This window comes from Schistocerca cancellata, unplaced genomic scaffold (genome assembly GCF_023864275.1).
Source record: "Schistocerca cancellata isolate TAMUIC-IGC-003103 unplaced genomic scaffold, iqSchCanc2.1 HiC_scaffold_782, whole genome shotgun sequence".
NCBI lineage: Eukaryota > Metazoa > Arthropoda > Insecta > Orthoptera > Acrididae > Schistocerca > Schistocerca cancellata.
In genome coordinates, this window is record NW_026046793.1 from 3,159,204 (window position 1) to 3,186,384 (window position 27,181).

General features: G+C 41.5%; 1 protein-coding gene across 1 annotated transcript; it reads right to left on the reverse strand.

Annotated features, from left to right (window-relative positions):
- Window positions 1-1,331: 1,331 nt before the first annotated feature.
- LOC126143139 (uncharacterized) lies at window positions 1,332-26,852 on the reverse strand. Its single transcript, XM_049915349.1, has 4 exons — window positions 26,674-26,852; window positions 12,605-12,770; window positions 12,227-12,392; window positions 1,332-1,644 (listed from the first exon to the last, which is right to left on the reverse strand). Exons 1-4 carry the CDS (start codon window positions 26,839-26,841, stop codon window positions 1,518-1,520), a joined length of 627 nt encoding a protein of 208 aa, XP_049771306.1. The 5' UTR covers window positions 26,842-26,852; the 3' UTR covers window positions 1,332-1,517.
- Window positions 26,853-27,181: the final 329 nt, after the last annotated feature.

The following is a 27,181-nucleotide window of genomic DNA, read 5'->3' on the forward strand; positions in this document are numbered from 1 at the left end:
TTCATGTTTAGGATAAACAGTTGTTTCATTACATTAGAAAGTCTCTCAATTATTTTGTTAAGTCCCATAGTGCTCAGAGCCATTTGAACAATTTTGAACCAATTATCTTCACATTACAATTAAAAATTTATCAGGATACTTATTTTTTTCATATTAGACAGTAGTCAGAAAAACAACAATGGTCATTTGAAATTCTCTTTAATACAGTTGGGGAAATCAAGTGGTTTAGCACTTCAGCTCTTACACCATCCAAAATTTTAGTGAAACAGTTACAGAGAGTTTCAAAGTTTTGTTCTGCTGAGCCTATCAATTTATTTGACGGGGAAAAGTTACAACCTCTAAAGTTTTAAACTTTAGATAATCCATCCATATTACAAAAACTTATGTATACACATATGTATATTCCACGTCTCCTAAACCACTGGATCAGTTTCAACCAAATTTGGTACACACGTCCCTTACTGTCAGGCAACAATTGCTGTGTGGGTAAGAACCACCTACCTATTACAGTTCAGGAGTAAAATGCCATACACATTGAGATGGAAAAATGGTCACATCATGCATGACGTTTAAATTTATTATAACTAAATAGCTGAACAGATTTCATAAAACTTGATAACAAGATAGCTCAAATCCTGAGGAAGGACAAGCCTTATTTACAAAGTTTACAGTACAAGATACTTACCGACGTTAAGAATCTTACGTGAATTAGGGGAAGTATTTACTCTTTCACATTAGAACTTTATCATTTTTGAGAAAATGCTTGTGTTAATCAATTTGTGCTACTTGATAAAATTGAAAGAAACGAATACAGTGCTTATACAATCTTCGATGTGTTTAATCCATACTTCCAAACTATTTGTTACATAGCATGTAGCTACTATGATTGCTATCAAGTATTTGCCAACGGGAGTACTTAGTGACTTGCAACCAACTTTATCCTTAATTTCAAACCGTTACTCAATTTTTTTCTGACTTGCAGCCCTCACAAAATTACGAGACGAAAAAAGTTATCACATAGTACATTTTGCAGTTCATGCAGTTAAAATGTCACATCAGGGATGATGTTTAAATTGATTACTACTTTGCTGCTAACTCTATTACCAACACATTTAGCAGACAGTATTCACATTTGCTGCTGAATGTACCATAGAGGGAAGGGAGGGGGGCAGACATGGACGAGGTGGAGGCGACAGATGGACAGAGAGGGGTGGGAGCATAATGGGTCGGGGAGGGGGGGGGGTGCATACACAGGCACTGCCACATACTCAGATAATTACATATATGAAATCATAGTTGTGCATCGGTGCATTGCAAAGACCATTACTATGTAGTAGTATAATGAAGAAAGTTTATTTTAATTTACATATTGCACAGATAAACGTATAAAAAGCTATAACTCAACCAGGTTCTTGCAAGTTAACAGAGCAACATAGCTTTTGTTAAGTATTAAAACAATATGATGTTATCTATAAAAATTTGTAAATCCTAATTTTCAAATATGATTTCCCCACAACTTATTCCTTCATTTGCTTTCTTTCCACGAAAGCTGTTACACGATCCCAGTGTGCTGTATGCTGCAATATGTTCTTTCCATTCACAACCATATCTTCTGGAACACCTGTCTCAAATGGTTGTTGCCACCTAAAATATAGAAATAAAGTGCTTTTTGTGTTGATTACCCACAGCAACAAACAGTGGATGTAAGTGATACAATCAGCAAAGAACTACAAGCACAGATTCACAGGACATCACTGGCAGAAAGAGACTTATGACACTGATATCCAGCTACACATGTAACAATAAGGACAAATAAGATCAGGCATTAACTCACATGTACATGAATTTTTTATTGGATAGTCCGTTCACTAGAAAGGGAATCACATATTTAATAAACTGATAACATTCATCTACTGTTTCAAACAGACTGTCAGTAGATTAACATGTCCATTAAGTCTAAACACTATCTAATTCCTATAACGAATAACAAGTACAAATACATGAGCACTTAAGATGGATACCTATTCATGTTCGGTGAGGAAAATCGACCAAATTTCACAGTAATCAACTACAGTGGAGTCGCGAGAGGAGATCACTGACAGTTGCAACTGACTTGGTGCACCTGCTTTCCGCACGTACACAGTACCTCCATGTTGTCAGTGCTCTACAGACGACTATGCTCCGATCACAATTACTCAATAGTTGACGTCAGTCACTTGCTGCTACAGTTTTGCCACATCTGTTGCCAGCTACCGCTCTGTTACAGGCGGCACAGAAACACGGCAGGCTCGTTTCTCGAATGCTGTTATTGTGTAATGTAGAGCAATGTCTGAAGCGGTTGGCACGAGATAAGACAGCAATAGGAGATGATCTGTCCACAGCAGATTTTAAGTGACACACGACTTAATTGCGCCAGAAGGATCATTGTACAGCCCTGAATTTAAACTTGTGTCCTAAACTAAACAAAACCTAATGATTTGCAATGTAGCCAACAAAGTGGCAGTCAACAATCTACAGCAGAAGTAAAAAATCACAATCACTTTTTTCACGGCTATTAGAGTTAACCTCTACAAGCAAACTCTGAGACCGAAAAACTTCAGTTGCAGTGCTAAAAGCAAATTGTAAGTTCTCTCTCTGACTGATTATCTGAAACCATCCTCTCACTGCCTACACCAGCTGCCATATTACCAACCATTGAGCAGTCCTGTTTGGCACTCAGTTGCAGGTTACAGACAGCACAAGCAGATTTCAATGAAAAGGGAATGATAGGAAGAAAAACAAGTGCAAATAGATGAAAATTCTGCTTCATGCAATGTCATGCGAAGCTCGTCTAACATAAGCTCGTCTCTAGGATTATAAAAACTGTATATGTAACGCTGAATTGCGCCTTGTGTATCAGGTATACTGAAATACAAAACAAGAGGGCCAGACTCAGGATTCGGGATCTGAAAACATCGTCAAGAAAGAAAGCCAGACAAGCACTTGGAAATGAACCAATTGCTGTGGCAGTTTGGCAACAGTGAATGTGTGTGACATTGAGCACTCCGATTTCAGGAAAGCAGATACTAAGCCAGAAGTGTCAACTAACACATAATTTTAATCATACTGTAGTTTCCACCAGTAGTTCCCATGGAAAGCTGGCAACAGTCCTCCCAGCAATCATCTGTTGCCAGCCACTCAATGCCTGCTGTGTGTGGTGAGCAGCACTATCTCCTTTCATATTGTCCATGTTCCATCCTGGGTTTTCTATCCTTTGAAAATTTGCTCTGACTGAGCTATTTTGCACAGATGAATTTGTATCCTGCATCAAACTGTAAGGAATCTAGCTATTACTTATACATCTTTATCCAAATGATTTGAAGGTTTCTCTCTAAATTACAATCTATCTATCATACATATAAAACGCAATGTCGTGAATGACTCATCACACCCAAACCAAACTGCCAAAGACAGGATCTTTAAATCTGGAGAGACTGTCGATCTTATACTGAAGCCATTGTTTAGGAAGGGATTTTTGAAATCCCACGCATAATAGAAGGAAAGCTTTTTGAAAATATTAGCTATCAAGTCGATTTCGAAGATAGCTCTAAAGAACTGAAGTTTCTTTGAAGCTACAGCTATGAAAATTGGTATTTGTCTTCTTGGTTATAGACATTTTTAAAAAAGTCTTGTTAGTGTTTTTGGAAATTACAATGCTAATGTGGTGAAACAGAGAATGAGATTGTTTATGCAAATATTTCATTATGAAGATATTTTAAAGCTAAATCTCAAAACTGCAATTTGGCTTCTCAGTTAGAAATAAAAAAAATAGCTGTTACACTGTTGCTGGAAATTCAACTCCTTAGGGGATGAAACGAGAGATAAAAGTGTGTAAGAAAATATTTTCTTGTATTAAAAAACATTTTAACGTTAAAAATCTGAAAATTGGTATTTCACTTATCAGTTACATATAAAAAATGTGTTTTAGGGATGAACATTTCTATGGAAATGTCTCCACAAGAATGCAAAAGGCATGATTAATGCCCATCTTTGACTCCAGCTAAAAGAATCACTTTTTGGTAAGAAGTACATTTGGGAAAGACCATGCTTCTATGGCCTTAATTTGCATGAAAAGTTTAGAAGTTAGTGCAATTTGTGAACAACATAAAAATTCAGTTTTAAAAAATCTGTGCAGAGCACACAGTCTGAGTGAGTGAAGCAGCAGATGCTAAGCTGGTAATCAATAAAACTAACTTTTACATGTAAATTATCTTTTCTGCAGAAGTTAGAATGGGTTAGACTTGTGAATAACTTAATCATGGGACTTTAAATTTAGATGCTTTATTACCAATATGAAAAAATGGCAAAAAATTTTATCCACTGAGTTTTTCCTAAATACCCAGGTTTTTCTCAACCATGTAGAAGATGCCACCAGTGTGGAGCTGGAAAGGAAGAAAAAGAGAGAGAGAGAGAGAGAGAGAGAGAGAGAGAGAGAGAGAGAGAGAGAGAGAGAGAGAGAGAGAGAGAGAGAGAGAGTTATGGAATTATTAGGTTAAATGGTAACCTAACAGGAAGCAAACCATAGAAGATGGTTTAAAAACCACTGAGAACAAACATGTGGGCCGGGACTGTTTAATATTAATCACATTATAAGGCTGCTGCACAACCATGCCACAATGGTTTGGAATAAATTTAGTAGAATGACAATATCAATTGGGAATTGTATCCGCTGTAGAGAAGGAATGCAAAGTTTGTAAATGTCTCGGAAAGCACTAGCACATGTTCACACTAGTAGGACCATCTAACCAGAGCTTCATAAAAGATGCATGCGAAACATGTCCTGTTACCTTCAGTTGCTACTTGCTGAGAATTTCCTCACTCATTGACAGAATTTGGGAGATTCAAATGCATTATTAGCAAGTTTCTTCTTCTGAGTGTATTGTACCAGAGTTCTTGAGAATTTTATTTTCTTACAAATAAGTGTACATATTTTGAGTCAGAATAGCAAAATATGAATAGAATGTGCTGTGTATCAGACAAATATTTGGAATATGGGTTCAGGGTGAAAGTGAGGTAAGTTGTGCATCCAGACCATACCTGAATAACAACTGAGAACTATAAACAGTGCAGATCCAGGTAAGGGTACAAGTAATTCCAACAGAACAATACCTGTAATGGTAATAGCTTGCTACCTATGCCACTTTTCCTGAGACTATTTTAACAAACGATACTGGAAATAATGTGTTTAGGACAGATCTTTAATGTGGAATACCAATCTGCACATTTCATTATACAAAAGCACGAGTAAAAAAAAAAAAAAAAAAGGCGCATTATCTTCGCATACATTTCAATTCAAATTCGGCACTTAGTTTGCTTCTGTCAGTCGAACACAGCACACGACATGTGATTAAAAGTAACACCACTATTTTATCACACATATAGATTGAATACATGCAATGAGCATTAAATGTGTAATTCAGGATCAAAAACTGCAAAACCTTTAAGATTGCAGCAGAGTTAACATACACTGCAAAAGATCTCTTTGAAACATTTTCCGCACAGTCTACTGCAATAAAGTGTTGAGAAATGTGCTACCTATAGATCTCATCTTGCAGTTAGGTCTTTGTATCAGTAGTTAGGAAAGCAGACACAGTCTAACTCATTTAGGGAACCCTGGAACCAAAATTACAAATGGTAAACGTCCCAAACCTTCCCTGGTGGTTTTTTTTTGTGGTTTTAGGGCGCACAACTTCAATGGTCATTAGCGCCCTGACTACTCTAAGAATGCACCGCGAGGCACAAGTTGACAACAACAACTAAAAGGGAAAACACGATAAAAGACAGACTAACAGGTATAGGATTAAAAAACAGCATCATCAAATGTCCTTAGCGAGGTTCGTCAAATTGATAAAACGAAGAACACGAGCAGCGGCTCGTGGGTCATCCGCTAAAATGGCATCGAAAGTATTTGGCAGGTTAAGATCTAGGCGCTGTGTGTTAAGATCTGGACAGGACATTAAAATGTGTCTAACCGTCAGCAAGTGCCCACATGGGCAGAACGGCGCTGGCGCAGCCGTCAGCAGATGGCGATGGCTGAACCGGCAGTGTCCAATTCTTAACCGGGCTAAAACGACCTCCTCCCGCCGAGAAGGGCGGGAGGAGTACGTCCAAGCCACGGGAAGAGGTTTTATGGCCCGAAGCTTGTTGTCGGTAAGTGCAGCCCAATCGGCATGCCACAGCGACACAATGCGCTGACAAATGACCCTGCTAAAATCGGACGAAGGGACACAACAAGAAGCTGTCCGAGGCTGGAGGACCGCAGCCTTGGCCGCGGCATCTGCAGCTTCGTTCCCAGGGATACCGACATGGCCAGGAACCCACATAAAGCTAACCGGAGAACCGACGTCCACCAGCTGCTGAAGAGAGCGTTGGATCCGGTGTACGAAAGGGTGAACCGGGTACGGATCACTGAGGCTCTGGATGGCGCTCAGGGAATCTGAGCAGATGACATAAGCAGAATGTCGGTGGCGGCAGATGTAAAGAACAGCCTGGTAGAGGGCAAAGAGCTCAGCTGTGAAGACCGAACAATGGCCATGGAGCCGGTATTTGAAACTTTGTGCCCCGACAATAAAGGAACACCCGACCCCGTCATTGGTCTTAGAGCCATCTGTATAAATGAAAGTCATGTTGTTGAACTTCGAACGAAGTTCCAAAAAATGGGAGTGGTAGACCGAACCGGGGGTGACCTCTTTTGGGAGCGAGCTGAGGTCAAGGTGAACGCGGACCTGAGCCTGGAGCCAAGGTGGCGTGTGGCTCTCTCCCAATCGAAAGGTTGCAGGGAGTGAAAAATTAAGGTGTTGAAGGAGGCGACTAAAGCGAACTCCAGGGGGGTAGCAGGGCAGAGACATACAACCCGTATTGACGGTCAAGAGAGTCGTCAAAGAAGGAACGATAAGACGCATGGTCGGGCATTGACAGTAGCCGACAGGCATACCGACAAAGCAGTATATCGCGCCGGTAGGTGAGTGGCAATTCGCCAGCGTCAGCATGAAGACTCTCTATGGGACTAGTATAAAATGCTCCGATCGCAAGTCGTAAACCCCGATGTTGTATGGAGTTGAGGTGGCGTAAGATGGATGGCCGTGCAGAGGAGTATACGAAGCTCCCATAATCCAGCTTGGAGCGGACGATTGACCGATAGAGACGAAGTAGGACGGTTCTATCCGCTCCCCACGACAGACCACTGAGAACACGGAGGACATTTAAAGAAAGGGTACAACGGGCGGCCAAATATGACATGTGGAGACCAGCTAAGTTTCCTGTCAAATGTAAGGCCTAAAAATTTTGTTGTCTCCACGATTGGGAGAGCAACAGGACCGAGTTGTAAGGACAGTGGGAGAAACTCTTTGTAGCGCCAGAAGTTAATACAGACCGTCTTCTCGGCAGAAAAACGGAAGCCATTGGTGACACTCCAGAAGTAAAGACTGTCAAGAGAACGCTGAAGACAGCGCTCCAGGACACGTGTACACTGCGCACTGCAATAGATGGTAAAATCGTCCATGAAAAGGGAGCCTGATACATCAGCTGGGAGGGAATCCATTATTGGATTGATCGCGATGGTGAAGAGAGCGACGCTCAAAACTGAGCCCTGTGGCACCCCATTCTCCTGGCGAAAGGTGTGGGACAGGACAGAACCCACACGTACCCTGAACTGTCGATCCATTAAAAAGGAACCAATAAAAAGAGGGAGGCGACCGCGAAGGCCCCATGTATGCATGGTGCGGAGAATGCCCGCCCTCCAACAGGTGTCGTAAGCCTTCTCCAAATCAAAGAACACAGCCGCAGTCGGGTGATTCCGCAAGAAGTTCTTCATAATGAAGGTCGACAACATAACCAGATGGTCAACAGCAGAGCGGCACCTACGAAATCCACATTGTACATTGGTAAGTAGGCGTCGAGACTCGAGCAGCCAAACCAATCGAGAGTTAACCATTCGCTCCATCACTTTACAGACACAACTGGTAAGCGAGATAGGTCGATAATTGGAAGGCAAATGCTTGTCCTTCCCCGGCTTAGGAATCTGGACAACAATAGACTCGCGCCAGCATGCGGGAACATGGCCCTCAATCCAGATGCGATTGTATGTACGGAGAAGAAAACCTTTACCCGCAGGAGAAAGGTTCTTCAGCATCTGAATATGAATAGAATCAGGCCCTGGAGCAGAGGACCGTGATCGGCCAAGTGCGTTTTCGAGTTCCCGCATGGTGAATGGGGCATTATAACTTTCACAATTCGAGGAGCGGAAGTTAGGTGGCCGAGCCTCCTCTGCCTGTTTGCGGGGGAGGAAGGCAGGGTGGTAATGAGCGGAGCTCAAAACCTCTGCGGAAAAGCGGCCGAAGGCATTGGAGACAGCCTCAGGGGCCACAAGGACGTCATTCGCGACCTTCAAGCCAGAAACTGGGGAGTGGACCTTAGTGCCAGATAGCCGGTGCAGGCTACCCCAGACAACAGAAGAAGGAGTAAAACTGTTGAAGGTGCTTGTGAAAGCAGCCCAGCTGGCTTTCTTGCTTTCTTTAATAATACGACGACACTGAGCACGTAATCGTTTATAATTAATACAATTCGCCACTGTAGGGTGGCGTTTAAAGGTGCGTAAAGCACGTCGACGAGCACGTAAAGCGTCTCTACATGCTGCGGTCCACCAGGGGACCGGTACGCGACGTGGAGAAGAAGTAGGGTGAGGGATGGAATATTCAGCAGCAGCGAGAATGACTTCTGTGAGGTGTGTGACCTGACGATCACAGCTTGTGAAGGTTTGATCCTGAAAGGTTGCCCTGGAAGAGAAGAGCCCCCAGTCTCCCTTGGAGATGGTCCAACTAGAGGAGCACGGAGAGGGAGTATGCTGCAGGAGATGGATAACACACGGGAAGTGGTCGCTCGAATATGTATCAGCAAGTGCATACCACTCAAACCGGCATGCAAGTTGGGGAGTACAGATAGAGAGGTCTAAATGGGAATAGGTATGAGATGTGTCCGAAAGAAAAGTAGGGGCGCCAGTATTGAGGCAGACAAGATTGAGCTGGTTGAAAAGGTCTGCTAACAAGGAGCCCCTTGGGCAGGATGCTGGAGAGCCCCAAAGGGGATGGTGGGCATTGAAGTCTCCAGTTAAGAAAAATGGTGCAGGTAGCTGAGCAATAAGTTGCATCATGTCTGCCCTGGTAACGGCAGATGACGATGGAGTGTAAACGGTACAAAAGGAAAACGTAAAAGTGGGGAGAGTAATGCGGATGGCAACTGCCTGCAGGCCGGTGTGCAACGTGATGGGATCGTAGTAAATATCATCCCGGACCAGCAACATAACCCCTCCATGAGCTGGGATACCTACCACAGGGGGTAGGTCAAAACGCACAGAGGTGTAGTGTGCCAAGGCAATTTGATCGCATGGGCGTAGCTTCGTTTCCTGGAGGGCTACGACGAGCGGACGACGCAAGCGGAGCAGCAACTTCAAGTCCTCTCAGTGGGAGCGAATGCTGCGAGTATTCCAGTGAATAAGTGCCATCGTAATAAAAGGAAGATGAAAGAAGGGGTCACCTCGAAGGCCGCTGAGGGCCTGGCTTCGAGCGAGTTCTGCCGCTGCTATCAGTAGGCGGACATTCATCGTCCATTGGGTCCATAGGTTCATCGGCCACCTCGGGAGGATGGCCGGGAGGGGGAGCTTCCTCCGCTGGTGAACGGCCAGATGTACGGCTACCAGCGGTGCAGCCAGGCGAAACGGATGACGGCCTGGGGCGGCAACCGCTGGGTGGCGCAGGAGAAGAAATGCGCCGAGGCGGAGAAGAAGAACTGTGCTTCCTATGAGCCTTTTTGGAAGGACGTTTGGTGGAAGTACCGGTCGAAGGCTGGGAGGTCGAGGGACGGAGGAAGTCTGCACGGGACGGTTCCTTCTTGAAGGCCCGTGCATCTGACTTCGGGGTCTTCGTCTTAGCAGAAGCTGATGAAGGGGCTGGTGTCTGTGGGGTGATGGGAGGAAGAGGATCTTATCGCGATCTTATCACTGGCCGAACGGACGACCGTGGTGCTGAAGGTCAGATCGCATGTCTGAGTTGCTACCTCCCTGGTAGTCCGAGGAGAGGCGAGGACAGTACTGTATTTCCCCGCTGGGAGCAGCGCGGGCTTCCTACTAGCCAATAGCTTGCGAGCAGCTGAGGTGGACACTTTCTCTTTGACCCGAATTTCTTGGATACAGCGTTCTTCCTTATAGACAGGACAGTCGTGGGAGGATGCGGCATGGTCACCCTGACAGTTCACACAACGAGGAGACTGAGGTGGACAGTCACCCTCATGGGCATCCCTGCCACAAGTGACACATTTAGCCGCATTGGAACAAGACTGTCGAGTGTGATTGAAACGCTGACACTGGTAGCAGCGCGTAGGTGTCTGGACATAGGGGCGAACAGAAATAACCTCGTAGCCCGCCTTGATGCGCGATGGCAGCTTAACACTATCGAAGGTCAAGAAAAGTGTCCGGGTTGGTACAAGGTCATTGTTGACCTTTTTCATGACCCGATGGACAGCCGTCACGCCCTGCTCAGCGAGGAAAGATTGAAGCTCCTCATCAGTCAATCCGTCGAGGGAGCTAGTATAGACTACACCACGAGACGAATTCAAAGTTCGGTGGGCCTCCACCCTGACAGGGAACGTTTACAGGAGGGTGGCCCGAAGCAGTTTTTGTGCCTGAAAGGCACTCTCAGTTTCTAGTAATAAGGTGCCGTTACGCAACTTGGTACAAGATTTGACAGATCCGGCTATGGCATCTACGCCCTTCTGAATAATGAAAGGGTTGACAGAGGAAAAATCCTTTCCGTCCTCAGATCGAGAAACTACGAGGAACTGTGGGGCAGGCGGTAGTACTTTTGTCACTGTTGGCTGGTCACGTTTCCATTTTTGGGTCGAAATCGAGAGAGATGGAGTAGAATCCATTGCGGAGGAATCCCCCATGAGTGCCAGCGTCTCCGATGGCGCGCTCCTTCCTTGTGGGGACCCTCTCAGAGGGCACTCCCGCCTTAGGTGAATGTTTACACCTCAGGTCACACCCCCCGAGAAACAGACGGAGGGACCAATTGGCATGGTCAGAAGGTATCAGCTCAGGCAATCACCCCTTCCCGGGCCTGGCCTTTACCAGGGGGTACGCGCGTGCCTTACATGTCTACCCAGGGCGGGGACTTACGCGTTACCCCGTCACCGGCTACGCGTGCGAATGTGTGGGTCGGCCTTCAGGCACGCACAGGGAGGAAGGAAGAAAGAAGAGGAAAAAGAAGAGGAAAAAGAAGAGAGAGAGGGAGAAAGAGGACAGACTGTCTCAAACGCCGAGGCGGAGACCAGAGAAGGCAAGGAGAAGGCAAGGAGAAGAAGGCAATGAGAAAAAAGGCAATGAGAAGGCAAGGAGAAAAAAGGCAATGAGAAGGCAAGGAGAAGTCAAGGGAAAGTAAGGAAGACAGTGAGGTGGAGAAGAGCAAAGAAAGGAACCAACAAAAGGAAGGAAGAAACGAGAAGTGAAAAACCAGAAAGACCACGATTATAGGTCGTGGAACCGTCCGTCTCCGGACGCAAGCGCTAACTACCCCCGTAAGGGGGATGGATTCCTTTTAGTCGTCTCTTACGACAGGCAGGAATACCTCGGGCCTATTCTAATCCCCGGACCCGCAGGGGGGCTTCCCTGGTGTGGCAACCGTAAGTAGCATCTGAGCTCTACTGGACGGTTTAATGATTATGTGTGTGTTCTCTTCCTGTAGTCTTGGAAACTGTCATACTATACATTGGTTATAGAATACGAGTCATGTTGTAAGAATATACTCCAATCACAAGTAAATGAGATGAACAGTGAGAGTACTCAAGATGCCACATATACCTCTCATAGAAATGAAAACAACGAACTGGTGAACAAAGGAATTCGAATCGAAACTTCCAAAACAAAACGCAAGAGTAATAACGTGTGATAGTTGTGTAGAACAAATAGGATGTACGTACTCCTGGAGGTCCCTTCCTCACACCTTGCTGTTTCAAACTGACATTACACCATGACACTGCAATAAATACTTCTATATATGTATGTTACAGTTTTTATATTCTGTAACATAGTAGTCAGTCAGTCCACGAAGATATGAATTTTGTTCTTTCAATTATTTAAATCAAGATTATACACTGGACATCAATTGAAATATAGAAACATACATTTGCTGGAACTCACCATACAGCAATGAGGTCTCTTAATGATTGAACCAGTTGATCATTATTAGACAGTAAAGCATCCATATGTTGATTCCACTCACAGGTATTTGAGAATTTGTTGGAACTTTCAGATTCACGTGTTTCATCTGAGTGCATGCCAATGAGATGCTCTAAACGAGGATCGTCTGAAAATTATTTTTGTTTCATAAGCCATATCAAAGTTTCATCATCCTAATGATTTTACAGGTGTCACTTTGTTCTATTTTATTAAAAATGCAGCATTTTGCAGAAATTAATTCAGCCAGACCATCGTGAACACAGTTCTTACAAAGTTCTGGCACATAAATCTAAAGACCAATCATTATTTGCAATGTTTTTCCAAGTTACCATTTCTTACCTGCGAGGATAGACATTTCAGGTAAACTTAGTGTCACATGTCTTGCCATCCTCTTTTGCGCCACAAGATCCAGTATATAGAACAAGTCATTATATGCTGTACCAAAGTCCAATGTCTCTTGTAAAGTAGAATCTCTGTTCATCAGTGATACCATGGTTTCATGCAACTGCAATCAAAGAAAGATTGGGGACACAATTTGGATATTGCAGTTCTGTCATTAACACCTCAAATAATAATAATAATAATAATAATAATAATAATAATAATAATAATAATAATAATAATAATATCCCGTGGAGGCCCGGGAAAAGAATAGGCCTCCGGTATGTTCTGCCAGTTGTAAAAGGCGACGAAAAGAACAAACCACTAATAGGGCTAGTGTGATTAGTTGGTTCAGGACAGAACTAAAGAAGCCTCGGACAAGCGCCGTCATGGTCGGGGACGACGCTTGAACCCTATGCCCGCCCACAATGGTAACGACACTGCTAGCCAACTGGAAAATTATTTAAATCCAAATAGAGGTGTTTTGCAGGATATGCTTCCTGCAACCACCCTAGAAGGAAATCAAAGACAGAGGATGAGATGGTCAGATGAAGTTAACCAACACCTCATGTTCTGTTATTACGAAGCAACAAACCTAGGAACCAACACAACTGGATACAGATCACAAGTATACACAACATTTATTACCAGATACCCAGAATTAAAATTTTTAACAGAACAACGACTAGCTGATCAGATCCGTGTAATAATAAAAAATAAAAGGACACCCCAGTCAGAATTAGAAAACATCAAACAACAAGTACAACAAATACTGGAACAAAATAATGTGCAATCAGAAGAAGAAGAAAATACAGTAATGGACTCAAACATCCCAGAGCAAACAAAGGACAACACGCATCAATTTTAAACAATCAGAGGAAAACAAAATCTTCAGACAGCCACCAGAACAAGCACAAATAGAACACGAAGTGACACACATGTTAGATATAGAAGATAAATTTCAGCTGACATATATAGAACACAAAGACACAAATACAGACATTAGACCATTCTTGCATAGACCGCCAAATAACCCACAAGTCGAAACAACAATAAAAACTACCAACGCAATCATACACAACAAAATAAATGAAAACACAACTATGGAAGAGTTACAACTACTGGTTTATATAGGAGCACTCACGACACTAAATATACACACTAGGCAGAGATCAGAACCAACCAACACACAGAAGAAACCCACAAAACCAGCATGGCAACACAGGTTACAGATCAGAATAGAAAAACTGAGAAAAGACATCGGACAGCTAACAATTTATAAAAAATGAAATGTCAGAAAAAAAAAAAAAAAAAACGAAAAAGGTTAGGTAAAATCTCACAACAAGAAGCGATAGAGCAATTAGATGAAAAGAAGCAGAAATTACAAGCATTGGCCAAACGACTTAGAAGATACAAAAAATGTGAAAATAGAAGGAAACAAAACCAAACATTCAACACAAACCAAAAGAAATTTTACCAGACAATAGATAACACACACATTAAAATAGACAATCCACCAAACATAACAGACATGGAACACTTCTGGAGCAACATATGGTCAAACCCGGTACAACATAACAGGCATGCACAGTGGATACAAGCAGAATCAGACACATACAAGATGATACCACAAATGCCTGAAGTGATAATTTTGCAACATGAAGTCACCCAAGCAATTAATTCTACACACAATTGGAAAGCCCCTGGAAATGATAAAATAGCAAATTACTGGCTAAAGAAGTTCACCTCAACACATTCACATCTAACTAAATTATTTAACAGTTACATTGCAGACCCATACACATTCCCTGATACACTTGCACATGGAATAACCTATCTGAAACCTAAAGATCAAGCAGACACAGCAAACCCAGCTAAATATCGCCCCATAACATGCCTACCAACAATATACAAAATATTAACTTCAGTCATTACACAGAAATTAATGACACATACAACACAGAACAAAATTATAAATGAAGAACAAAAAGGCTGTTGCAAAGGAGCTCGAGGATGTAAAGAGCAACTGATAACAGATGCAGAGGTGACATATCAAGCTAAAACTAAACAAAGGTCACTACACTACGCATACATTGATTACCAAAAAGCTTTTGATAGTGTACCCCATTCATGGTTACTACAAATATTGGAAATATACAAAGTAGATCCTAAATTGATACAGTTCCTAAACATAGAAATGAAAAATTGGAAAACTATACTTAATATCCAAACAAATTCAAATAATCACACATCACAGCCAATACAGATTAAGTGTGGAATATACCAAGGAGACTCATTAAGTCCTTTCTGGTTCTGCCTTGCTCTGAACCCACTATCCAACATGCTAAATAATACATATTATGGATACAATGTTACTGGAACATACCCGCACAAAATCACACATTTCCTATACATGGATGATCTAAAACTACTGGCAGCAACCAATCAACAACTCAACCAATTACTAAAGGTAACAGAAGTATTCAGCAATGATATATAAATATGGCTTTTGGAACAGACAAATGTAAGAAAAATAGCATTGTCAAGGGAAAACACACTAAACAAGAAGATTACATATTGGAGAACCACAGCGACTGCATAGAAGCAATGGAAAAAACAGATGCCTATAAATATCTAGGATACACACAAAAAATAGGAATAGATAATACAAATATTAAAGAAGAACTAAAAGAAAAATATAGACAGAGACTAACAAAAATACTGAAAACAGAATTGACAGCAAGAAACAAGACAAAAGCTATAAATACTTATGCTATATGAATATTGACTTACTCATTTGGAGTAGTGAAATGGAGTAACACAGACCTAGGAGCACTCAATACACTTACACGATCACAATGCCACAAATATAGAATACATCACATACATTCAGCAACTGAAAGATTCACATTAAGCAGAAAGGAAGGAGGAAGGGGATTTATCGACATAAAAAAACCTACATTATGGACATGTAGACAATTTAAGAAAATTCTTTCTAGAACGAGCAGAAACTAGCAAAATACACAAAGCAATCACTCATATAAATACATTGGCTACACCACTGCAATTTCATAACCACTTCTACAATCCTTTAGATCACATAACATCAACAGATACAAAAAAAGTAAATTGGAGAAAGAAAACACTACATGGCACAGCCATACATCGATCAAGACGCATCCAACACATGGCTAAGAAAAGGCAATATATACAGTGAGATGGAAGGATTCATGACTGCAATACAGGATCAAATAATAATCACCAGATATTACAGCAAGCATATTATTAAAGATCCCAATACCACAACAGATAAATGCAGACTTTGCAAACAACAAATAGAAACAGTAGATCACATCACAAGCGGATGTACAATACTAGCAAATACAGAATACCCCAGAAGACATGACAATGTAGCAAAAATAATACATCAACAACTTGCCATAAAACATAAACTAATAAAACAACACGTTCCCACATACAAGTACACACCACAAAATGTACTGGAGAATGATGAATACAAATTATACTGGAACAGAACCATTATAACAGATAAAACAACACCACATAACAAACCTGACATCATACTCACCAATAAAAAGAAGAAATTAACACAACTAATTGAAATATCCATACCCAACACAACAAATATACAGAAGAAAACAGGAGAAAAAATTGAAAAATACATCCAACTGGCTGAGGAAGTCAAGGGCATGTGGCATCAGGATAAAGTTGACATTATACCAATTATACTATCAACTACAGGAGTCATACCACACAATATCCACCAGTACATCAATGCAATACAGCTACATCCAAACTTATATATACAATTACAGAAATCGGTAATTATTGATACATGTTCAATTACCCGAAAGTTCCTAAATGCAATATATCGTACAGTTAAAAGGAAGTGACGCTTGATCAAGGTCCGCGTCACTTTCCATTTTTAACCAGACTTAACGTCTGAGAAAGTAAAGAAATAATAATAATAAATAATAATAATAAATAATAATAAATAATAATAATAATTAATAATAATAATAGCTCCTGTATTAAAAAAATTAAAAAAATGCAGCCTCGATTCTAAGAGAGATGAAATCATTTATTACAGAAAATCTATTTCATTCACTACAGGACCCTCTTCAGTGCAAATATTAGTTTTAAAATTTGTGCAATAAAAGCACATATTATAACTTCAACATGACCTCAACACACAAACGTTGGATGAGGAGGATGTTGATGATTGGTTTGTGGGCTGATTAACCGCACGGTTATCAGTGCCTGTACAGTGTCCCAATCTTTACACAGTCAAATTTTAGCCATGTTCACAAATAATGATGATGTTGAAATGATGACGCAACACAAACACCCAGTGCCTGGGCAGATAAAATGCCCGAACCAGCCGGGAATCGAACCCGGGACTCTGTGATCCAGAGGCAGCAACGCTAGCCATTAGACCACAAGCTGCGGACGGCCATGTTGAAGTTGTTAGTATGTGCTTTTATTACACGAGTCTTCAATACTTATTTTTGTACTGAAAATGGCCATGCGGTGACAAATCAATTTGCTGTAATAAATTATTTCAAATCTCTTACAACTGAGGCTGCCATTTTTCTTGTTTACAGCACTAATACTGTGGTAGTTGAGAACATGGTTTCCAGAGGAATCCAACCTCAATAAAAATAATTTACAACTACAGAAACTAACTTACAAAAATGAATTTTAAAGGGAAAAAAACATTTTCTCAGCTTCCGGAATGTGTTCGACAACAAAACAGGAGCATATGGAATATTGGACAAGCTGAGTGATTGGACTGAAGATTTTCTAGGTAACAGAAAACAACATGTCATTTTCAATAGAGAGAAACCTTCAGATGTATAATACATAAATGTCCTAATGTTGAAAGTAGCATGAAGATTTTCATGGAAAATACTGTTGTGTACAGAGATGTTGCAACACTAGGAAATTGAATCGAAATCCAACACAATCTGCAAATGATCAATGCTTGGTGCAGGGATTGGCAGGTGACCCTCAACGTAAAACAAATTTAATGAATTGCAAATAAATAGGCAGGAAGACCCACTGCTATATGGCTGAACAACTGCAGAACACTCACTGGATGCAATCACTCCCATAAAACATCTAGTAATGTACGTATGGAGCAGTTTAAAGTGGAATGAACACATGAAACTTATTGCTGAGGCTGACACCAAACAGACTCATTGGAAGATCCTGTGGAGATGGAGGCAACCCACAACGCAGGCAGCTTACAAAACCCTTGTTCAACCAATACTTTATGAACCTCATCAGGCTGGTTTCTGTATCAGACAGGAAAGACACAAGAACAAGGGCATTCAAAGAAGAGCAGCACATTTCGTTAAAGGTTCATTTAGTAAGAGAGTGAAGATGATGCTCAGCTAATCCCAGAGCGACGCTGCAAGAGAAGCATTCTGCACCACTGTGCTCTTTACTGTCAAAACTTCCAAGAACGTACATTCCTAGAATATATATATGGAGATAGTAATTGTACTTGAGAGAACAGATACCATTGATGACTGTGCAGCTTCTCTAGAATGAATGATAATTGAAACCTTCAGCTGCCTACAGGTGATGATATACCTCGATGGGGACAGCTGAAAATGTGTGCCCCGACCGGGACTCGAACCCGGGATCTCCTGCTTACATGGCAGACACACATTTTCAGCTATCCCCACCAAGGTATATCAACAACACCTGTCAGCAGATAAGGGTTTTAATTAATTATCATTTATTCTAGAGAAGCTGCACGGTGATCAATGGTATCTGTTCTTTCGAGAACAATTACTATCTTCATATATATAGTTAAAGGCTATCCAGCCATTGACGTTCGTCTGTGCAAATGCGCACAGGTTGCCTGAACTCTTATGGGAATAGACAACTTGGTGTGCGCGAGTAATGAGTGGAAGGGCAAATATCTATTAGGTACATTACGTATATAGACGGTGGACAGTTGGGAATGTGGGTCTCACGGGAAGCGTGCAAGGGATAAGTCCCTGCAGTCGCACTATTCGTCTGTACCCTCGGTGGCTCAGACGGATAGAGCGTCTGCCATGTAAGCAGGAGATCCTGGGTTCAAGTCCCGGTCAGGGAACACATTTTCAGCTGTCCCCATCGACGTATATCAACAACACTTGTCGGGAGCTGAGGGTTTCAATTAATTATCATTCCTAGAAGAGTTACTAGTATATTGCTTCCTACAACATGTACAGGGTGTACATATAGTCCGGGAACACACTATTTATTGCACAAGAACCAAACATTGGACAGATATTATACATGTCATTTTGAAGAGAAACCCTGAAAGTTTTTTTTTTATGTATACCACCACAGCGTAGTTTGGTAAGTTGCTGATAATCAGTGCTAGTTGCAAATGTAGCGCGTTCAGGTGCAGAGCAAGCTTTCTGTGTGTTGGAATTCGAGAAAAAAATGTGCTACAGCTGTTCAATGATTGTTTAGAACCAAGTATGGCAAGAAGCCACCAACATGGAAGGCCATTTACCACTGGCACAACAAATTTGTTATGACGGGTTTCTTGTGCCCGACAGAGAGAGGCAGATGTCGCAGTGCGAGTGAAGTGAATGTGGAGCACGTACGAGAGACATTTGTAAAGACTCCAAAGGAATCTGCTCCAATGACAGTGTGGAAAGTCCTGTGACAGAAGCTGTCCATGAAACCATTCAAATTGGAGCTAGTGCAGAAGCTCAATGACGACAAAGACAAGTGTTTTGAGTTTTGTTTGCAGTTGCAACAATTGAATGAGGATGGGGATGGCATTGTTGATCGCTTAATTTTTAGCGATGAAGCCACTTTTCACACTAATGGGAAAGTGAACAGGCATAATTGTTGAATATGGGGTTCAAAGCATCCACATGAATGCACTGAATTTGAGCACGATTCCCCAAAGGTAAATGTTCTTTGTGCTGTGTCGCGTCAAAAACTGTACAGGCCACATTGTTCTTTGCCGAGAGTACTGTCACCGGATATTCCTACTTGGACATGTTGGGGCAATGGCTGATGCCTCAAATGCAATCGGACTCTCCGTTCATCTTTCAGCAGGATGGGGCTCCACCCCGTTTTCATCGCGAAATTCATCGGTACCTGAACACGGAGCTGCTGCATCGATAGATCGTCCTTGCTACAAAAGGGGACAGCTGTTTCATGAAAGGGCCTTCCCGATCACCAGATCTCACTCCATGTGACTTTTTACTGTGGGGACACATTATAGATCTGGTGTATGTACCGCCCTAGCATGTGATGTAGCAGAGATCTGGGAGAGAATACGGGAAGCGACTGCCGCAGTCGACGATAATTTAAAGTATTCTTGAACTTTATGTACACACTATTTCGCGAAAAGACCATGGAGGGAAAATTAGAGATACCCCAGACCTCACATGAAAGCTTATCAGCAATCTTTCTTCCCACGAGTCATTTGTGAATGGAATGGGGAAGAGTGTGGGGGTGCGACATTGATACATAACGTACCATCCACCCACACCTGACTTTGCTTTGTGGAGTATAGATGTAGATGTAGGGAATGGTGATAACCAGCTGACTGCACTTACTTCCATGATCTCATACATTACTGAAATAATTTCAACACAATTTAACCATTGTATCATAACGGAAGCGCATGATCCCTCCTCCATTCTAATATTTTTATTGAACAAATTTTCACATGTCTTCATGTAGCTTAGTCTACCAACAACAAGTAAGGCACTCCTTCCTTTCTTTGGTGTACGAGGGTGGTTTGAAAAGTTCTCGGAATCACCACAAGAGGTCAGCACCAGCACAACGAGTGTTTCACGTGATATTCATTGGACTGTTGTCTGTAAACAGGTGTCATGCTCTCGGAAGAGAGCTGTGGCTGCGACTTGGCTCTGTTGCTCCCACGTAGTGATTTGCAAAGATGGGGGGAAAAAGGAAGAAAAAAAAATGAAAATTCAAGATTCGAGCAGAGATTAAGAACTTTGTAAAGAAATGTATGAAAGCAAAGGACATTCATGCCGATTTCCAGAATACACTAGGGGACAATGCATCTTCATATACAACTGTTGCCAAGTGGGTGAACGAATTTACATTTGGTCGAGAGATCTTAGATGATTCGCACAGTGGCCGGCCAAGACGTGTCACTACTCCAGAAATCATTGCATAAGTGCACAAAATAGGTGTGGAGGATCGCCCATTGAAAGTGCGTGAAATTGCTCACATTTGCCAGATATCATCTGAAAAGGTATATCGCATTTAAACTGAAGAATTAGAAATGAAAATATTATCTGCAAGATGGGTGCTGCGACTCTTGACATGTGCCCCCACACGTGCCAGCGGCATGGCAAAATTACGCGAACTAAGGTATAAATTCTTGTCACACCTACTTTATTCACCTGATATGGCTCTGACAGACTTCCATCTCTTCCCAAAACTAAAAATTTTTCTTGGTGGACGCAGATTCACTTCAAATGAAGAATTGATAGCTGGAATTAACAATTCTTTTGCAAGTCTGGAGGAAACTCATTTTCGAGATGGGATCAAGGCACTGGAACATTATTGGACCAAGTGCATTAGTCTACAAGGAGACTACATTGAAAAATGAAAAAAATGTTTCAGTGATGTAAGTACTTTTTTTTCTATTCCATTCTGAGAACTTTTCAAACCATCCTCATATCTTAATTAAATTTCCAGCTTCTTGTAAAATGCCAAGGTGTTCCTTCCACTTAGTGACACCTGCAACACTTTCTAAAATCTAACAATATTATGGAAAGGACAGCTGCTACTCATCATATAGCACAGGTGCCGAGTTGCAGAATGGCACAAGAAAAAAACTGTCAGAAAATCAGCTTTCAGCCAACAAGATATTTATCAAAAATATGCTCCCCCTCCCTCTTCTTCACACACAAATACAACCTACGTTTGTGCCTATCTGCAACTCAGCATCTCCGGTATATGGTGAGAAGCAACTATCCTTTTCATAATACTGTTGCATTCCAACCTGAATTTTCAATTGTTTGACTTTCTACAATCTCTTCTTCATTAAGCACTAACCTCCATACTATTAGGTTGCTGCGTAAGTTCATAGCATTTGTACCTAAGCTTATTAAACACAACAGATACACGTAACAAGGATTTAGTCATCACTGACATATTCTTCTTCAATGTTTACAACAGTCTGCCAATGCCAGGGTAACTTTCCAATTAAACTGTAGGAATCATGTGGCTATCAGGTGAAGAACTAGTCGAGCCATGCTCAGAGGGTGTTTCCATCTGGAAAGGGAGTACCTTGAAAGCTGTTTGATAGAGAGCAGAGAACGTGGAAATCTGAGGTCGCAAAATCAGGTGAATAAGGTGGGTGCGGAGTGACTTTCCAACCCAGCTCCAGTATTACTTTTCAGTCCTGCAGAATGCAGGAGGACATTACTGTGGAGTAGCATCACATCACGCTATCTTCCCGGTCATTGTTCTTGGATTGCATTTGCCAGACATTTCAGTTGTTGTCAGTAAATGTCAGCAGTAATGGTTACGCCTTAGTGAAGCAATTTGTAGTACACCATACCGTCATTGTTCTACCAGATGCATAACATTATCTTTTGTGGATGCATGCACATCTTGTACAGTGAGTAGCTGCTGCGTTTTCCTTAAGTTAGCATAAAGACATCATTTCTCAACAACAACAACATACAAATGGTCGGTGTTGTTCATGAGCTAATTGATGACACAAGCGGAGATGCATATATGGCCACCCACTCAATTTTGTGATTTTGGCTTGGGCCATGTGCTACCCAAATATCTAATTTTTTTTTACCCTTCCCCACTGCATGCAAATATCTTCTTGTTGTCTTCAGTCCTGAGACTGGTTTGATGCAGCTCTCCATGCTACTCTATCCTGTGCAAGCTGCTTCATCTCCCAGTACCTACTGCAACTTACATCCTTCTGAATCTGCTTAGTGTAGTCATCTCTTGGTCTCCCTCTACTATTTTTACCATCCACGCTGCCCTTCAATGCTAAATTGGTCCTCCCTTGATGCCTAAGAACATGTCCTACCAACCGATCCCTTCTTCTAGTCAAGTTGTGCCACAAACTCCTCTTCTCCCCAATCCTATTCAATACCTCCTCATTAGTTATGTGATCAACCCATCTAATCTTCAGTATTCTTCTGTAGCACCACATTTCGAAAGCTGCTATTCTATTCTTATCCGAACTATTTATCATCCATGTTTCACTTCCATACATGGCTACACTCCTCACAAATACTTTCAGAAACAACTTCCTGACACTTAAATCTATACTCTATGTTAACAAATTTCTCTTGTTCAGAAACGCGTTCCTTGCCATTGCCAGTCTACATTTTATATCCTCTCTACTTCGACCATCATCAGTTATTTTGCTCCCCAAATAGCAAAACTCGTTTACTACTTTAAGTGTCTCATTTCCTAATCTAATTCCCTCAGCATCACCCAATTTAATTCGACTACATTCCATTATCCTCGTTTTGCTTTTATTGGTGTTCATCTTATATCCTCCTTTCAAGACACTGTCAATTCTGTTCAACTGCTCTTCCAAGTCCTTTGCTATGTCTGACAGAATTACAATGTCATCGGCAAACCTCAAAGTTTTTATTTCTTCTCCATGGATTTTAATACCTACTCCGAACTTTCCTTTTGTTTCCTTTACTGCTTGCTCAATATACAGATTGAATAACATTGGGGATAGGCTACAACCCTGTCTCACTCTCTTCCCAACCACTGCTTGCCCCTCGACACTTATAACTGCCATCTGGTTTCTGTACAAATTGTAAATAGCCTTTCACTCCCTGTATTTTACCCCTGCAACCTTCAGAATTTGAAAGAGTATTCCAGTCAACATTGTAAAAGCTTTCTCTAAGTCTACAAATGCTAGGAACATAGGTTTGCCTTTTCTTAATCTAGCTTCTAAGATAAGTCATAGGGGTCAGTATTGCCTCACGTGTTCCATTACTTCTACGGAATCCAAACTGATCTTCGTTTTCCTACTGTCGAATTCCAGTCACCCATGACTATTAAATTTTCGTCTCCCTTCACTACCTGAATAATTTCTTTTATCTCATCATACATTTCATCAATTTCTTCATCATCTGCAGAGGTTGTAGGCATATAAACTTTTACTACTGTAGTAGGCGCGGGCTTCATGTCTATCTTGGCCACAATAATGCGTTCACTATGCTGTTGGTAGTAGCTTACTCGCACTCTTATTTTTTTATCCATTATTAAACCTATTCCTGCATTACCCCTATTTGATTTTGTATTTATAACTCTGTATCCACCTGACCTAAAGTCTTGTTCCTTCTGCTATCGAACTTCACTAATTCCCACTATATCTAACTTTAGCCAATCCATTTCCCTTTTTAAATTTTCTCACCTACATGCCCGATTAAGGGATCTGACATTCCACACTCTGATCCGTAGAACGCCAGTTTTCTTTCTCCCGAGTCCTCTCGAGTAGTCCCCACCCGGAGATCCGAATGGGGGACTATTTTACCTCCGGAATATTTTACCCAAGAGGACGCCATCATCATTTAATCATACAGTAAAGCTGCATGCCCTCGGGAAAAATTACGGCTGTAGTTTCCCATTGCTTTCAACCGTTCGCAGTACCAAAACAGCAAGGCCGTTTTGGTTAGTGTTACAGGGCCAGATCAGTCAATCATCCAGACTGTTGCCCCTGCAACTACTGAAAAGGCTACTGCCCCTCTTCAGGAACCACACCTTTGTCTGGCCTCTCAACAGATACCCCTCTGTTGTGGTTGGACCTACGGTATGGCTATCTGTATCGTTGAGGCACACCAGCCTCCCCACTAACGGCACGGTCCATGGTTCATGGGGGGATTTATTCCAATACTACAATACATATAACAGTACAACTGCCTACGAGAGCATAGGCTTTTACAGCCTTTGTCATCTTCAATAAAACAGTTCTGGGTGTAAAACCATGTTATGTTGAAGCCACTATACTCAGAACCAGTTTATTGAAGAAACAATAGTTTAAACTACAGCCAAAGATAGTTTCGTCTTATGTTTCCAAACACAAGCTGTAACATTTCTTCTGTAACAGAAGCAGTGAAAGTAGATATTGCAGTTTTCCATTCATTGATGGATTTTGGACAGTTGCTTTTGCTAAACCCCGGGGAAAAAAAAAAAAAAATGGTCAGGTGGTGTTAGGTCAGGCAATCGTGGAGGCCAAAGTCACTGTTAAATAATGCGATCACCAAAAAACATCAGCAAGCAGTGACATTGAAACGCGAGCTGTATGTGAAGTTACACCATCTTGTTGAAAATAACTGGTTAACAATTATACGGCACTGCAGAGAGACTTTTTGAATGTTGGGAGTGTCCACTTGATGGGAAGTAACCCAGGCAACAAACTGTGTGCGTCTGCACGCGTGTGCGCCCCTGTATGTGTACGCACTGAATTGAGTCTATCAGTTCTAGTGGGCGCCTGTATAACACTCGTCATGTGGTGCAAGGAAAGATGAACATGACAGAATAATATTAAGTAGTAGCAAGTAAGTTGCAGAACATATACTGTGCATGGCTGTTTTCGTGTTTGCAGACATTAAGCGGGCAGTGTGGATTACAAGGAAACAGCAAGAAGTGGTGACAAATTGCTTCACCCGCTGTGGGTGGCACATTTTACGTTTTGTGGTGGTGGCTTGGCAGTGGCTTGACTGTCAAAGAGCAACCACACTCTCCAAAAATTAACATGAGAGACAGGATGGTTTTGCGACAGTTGAAATATACTGCAATCTGGACTGTCATATTGAGCCTTCAAGGCATATGTCTTATGAAAGTTGTGTTCTTCTCTAATTCGTGAATCACACTAATGAGCCGTACAACTACTCAAGGAAATATATGTCTGAAACTAGAGGACGTGCTTTTTATGATATGAGTCTAAGTTTTCTTCTTTTGCTCCAGTAACTTCAGAATGTTAAGAAGTCGAGCCTTTCCTCAGCAACACACAGGATTTCTGAGGCACTGATTAGCAGGACCCCGACTTCAAGAGAATCAACTGTAGCACTCGATTAAAAGGAAAAGGTAAATACTTCAGATGTTACGTCGGGTAACAGATCTTGTGAAGTGTTCTGACTCAGTTTCAAGTACAAGGTGCGAGCCAGCAGCTACACGAAACCCTAAAACACCAAGAAAAACACTTCAGTGTGCGTGCTCTTGTGAGATCAGACTGAAGTTTAACAATAAGGATGATGGGTGACCTGTTAAACACTTTCACTGTACATCAAACTTTGGCACACTAATGGTTTAGTCGAGTCATCACGTGGATTTATGAGTAGGATCCTGAGAAAAAGTGGAAAAGTAAGGAGTGGCACACACACATCTACTTGACCAAAAAAAGCTCAAATAAGCAAATCAAAGATCAAAACAAAGCAAATTTGCTTTTTTGACAGTAGGGCTATCGTGCATAAAGAATTTGTTCCTCCAGGACAAACTTTCAACCAAATGTTTTACAAAGCTAAAGTTGAAAGGCTCAGGAAAAGAGAGAATTATTAACTGAGACTGGACATTGCACACAAGCGGATGCTGCTTCGTGAGATCACCCCATGCCATGCGGCCACTTCCATCGTGGAATTTTTTACTTCAAAAGGCTTTCATATTGTTCTGTGGCCCGCTATTCACCTGAACTGAGTCCTTTTGATTTTTTCCCCAAAATTGAAAAATGTCTTAAAATGACATTTTGGGATTCAGGAACATTCATAAGAATGTGACCGAGAGCACTGCAACCCAGAGTGGGAACAATGACTGCCAGTGTATAGTTGCCCAAGGGAGTTCCCTTGGGCAATATTATTGACTGAAAAAATAAAAACTACGGTACATAAAAAAATCAGTCTCATTACTTTTCTCCCACATCAAATATACAGAAATGATGGTGTAACTACATATGCATCATGCAACATGAAAGCTATACAAGACCCGCTTATCTGCATGGAAGAGAAGGAGTAACTTACAGCTTTAAGTTCCTCTGCTGAAGCTCTTCTCAATTGGTTCATTAGTTCTGTGAGATGATTTGGTGCTTCCTTGCATTCTATGTCTACCTGTGAACGTTTCCTTCTAGCTTTTTCCGCTGCTTTCTCAATATTGTGCCAGCTATGAGACAAATCGCTAGCTAAATTCATTAATTCCTTCTGAGCACCTTTCTGGAAAAAAAAAGGCCGTACATTAAAACAATATTCATTTCAGCTGTTGCAGGTATAGAGGAACAGGAGTTATTTCTTGGCAAGTATTACATTTCTTCAGCACCAATGAATGTTGATTCTACTGCACACAGTGTCACCTTTGTGAGAAAGCATTAACCACAGGACAAATAGCAATCACAAACTTTACACAGTTACATAAGACATAATATGGCTGATATGATTTTACTTCATTTAAAGAGTTTTGGGCAGACTGGAAAAATCCCTATCTTAAACAATGTAATATTTATTCATATAAAAGGTACCTTTTTTCAGCAATTAT

What these genes read in the sequence shown, in the direction of transcription:
- LOC126143139 (XM_049915349.1), bottom strand. Translation starts at nt 26,841, where the DNA reads ATGAATTTAGCTAGCGATTTGTCTCATAGCTGGCACAATATTGAGAAA. An exon ending in CAGCAGAGGAACTTAAAGCT is followed by an intron (nt 12,771 to 26,673) that starts GTAAGTTACTCC and finishes CTTTGATTGCAG; the next exon opens with TTGCATGAAACCATGGTATC. An exon ending in AGAGACCTCATTGCTGTATG is followed by an intron (nt 1,645 to 12,226) that starts GTGAGTTCCAGC and finishes TCTATATTTTAG; the next exon opens with GTGGCAACAACCATTTGAGA.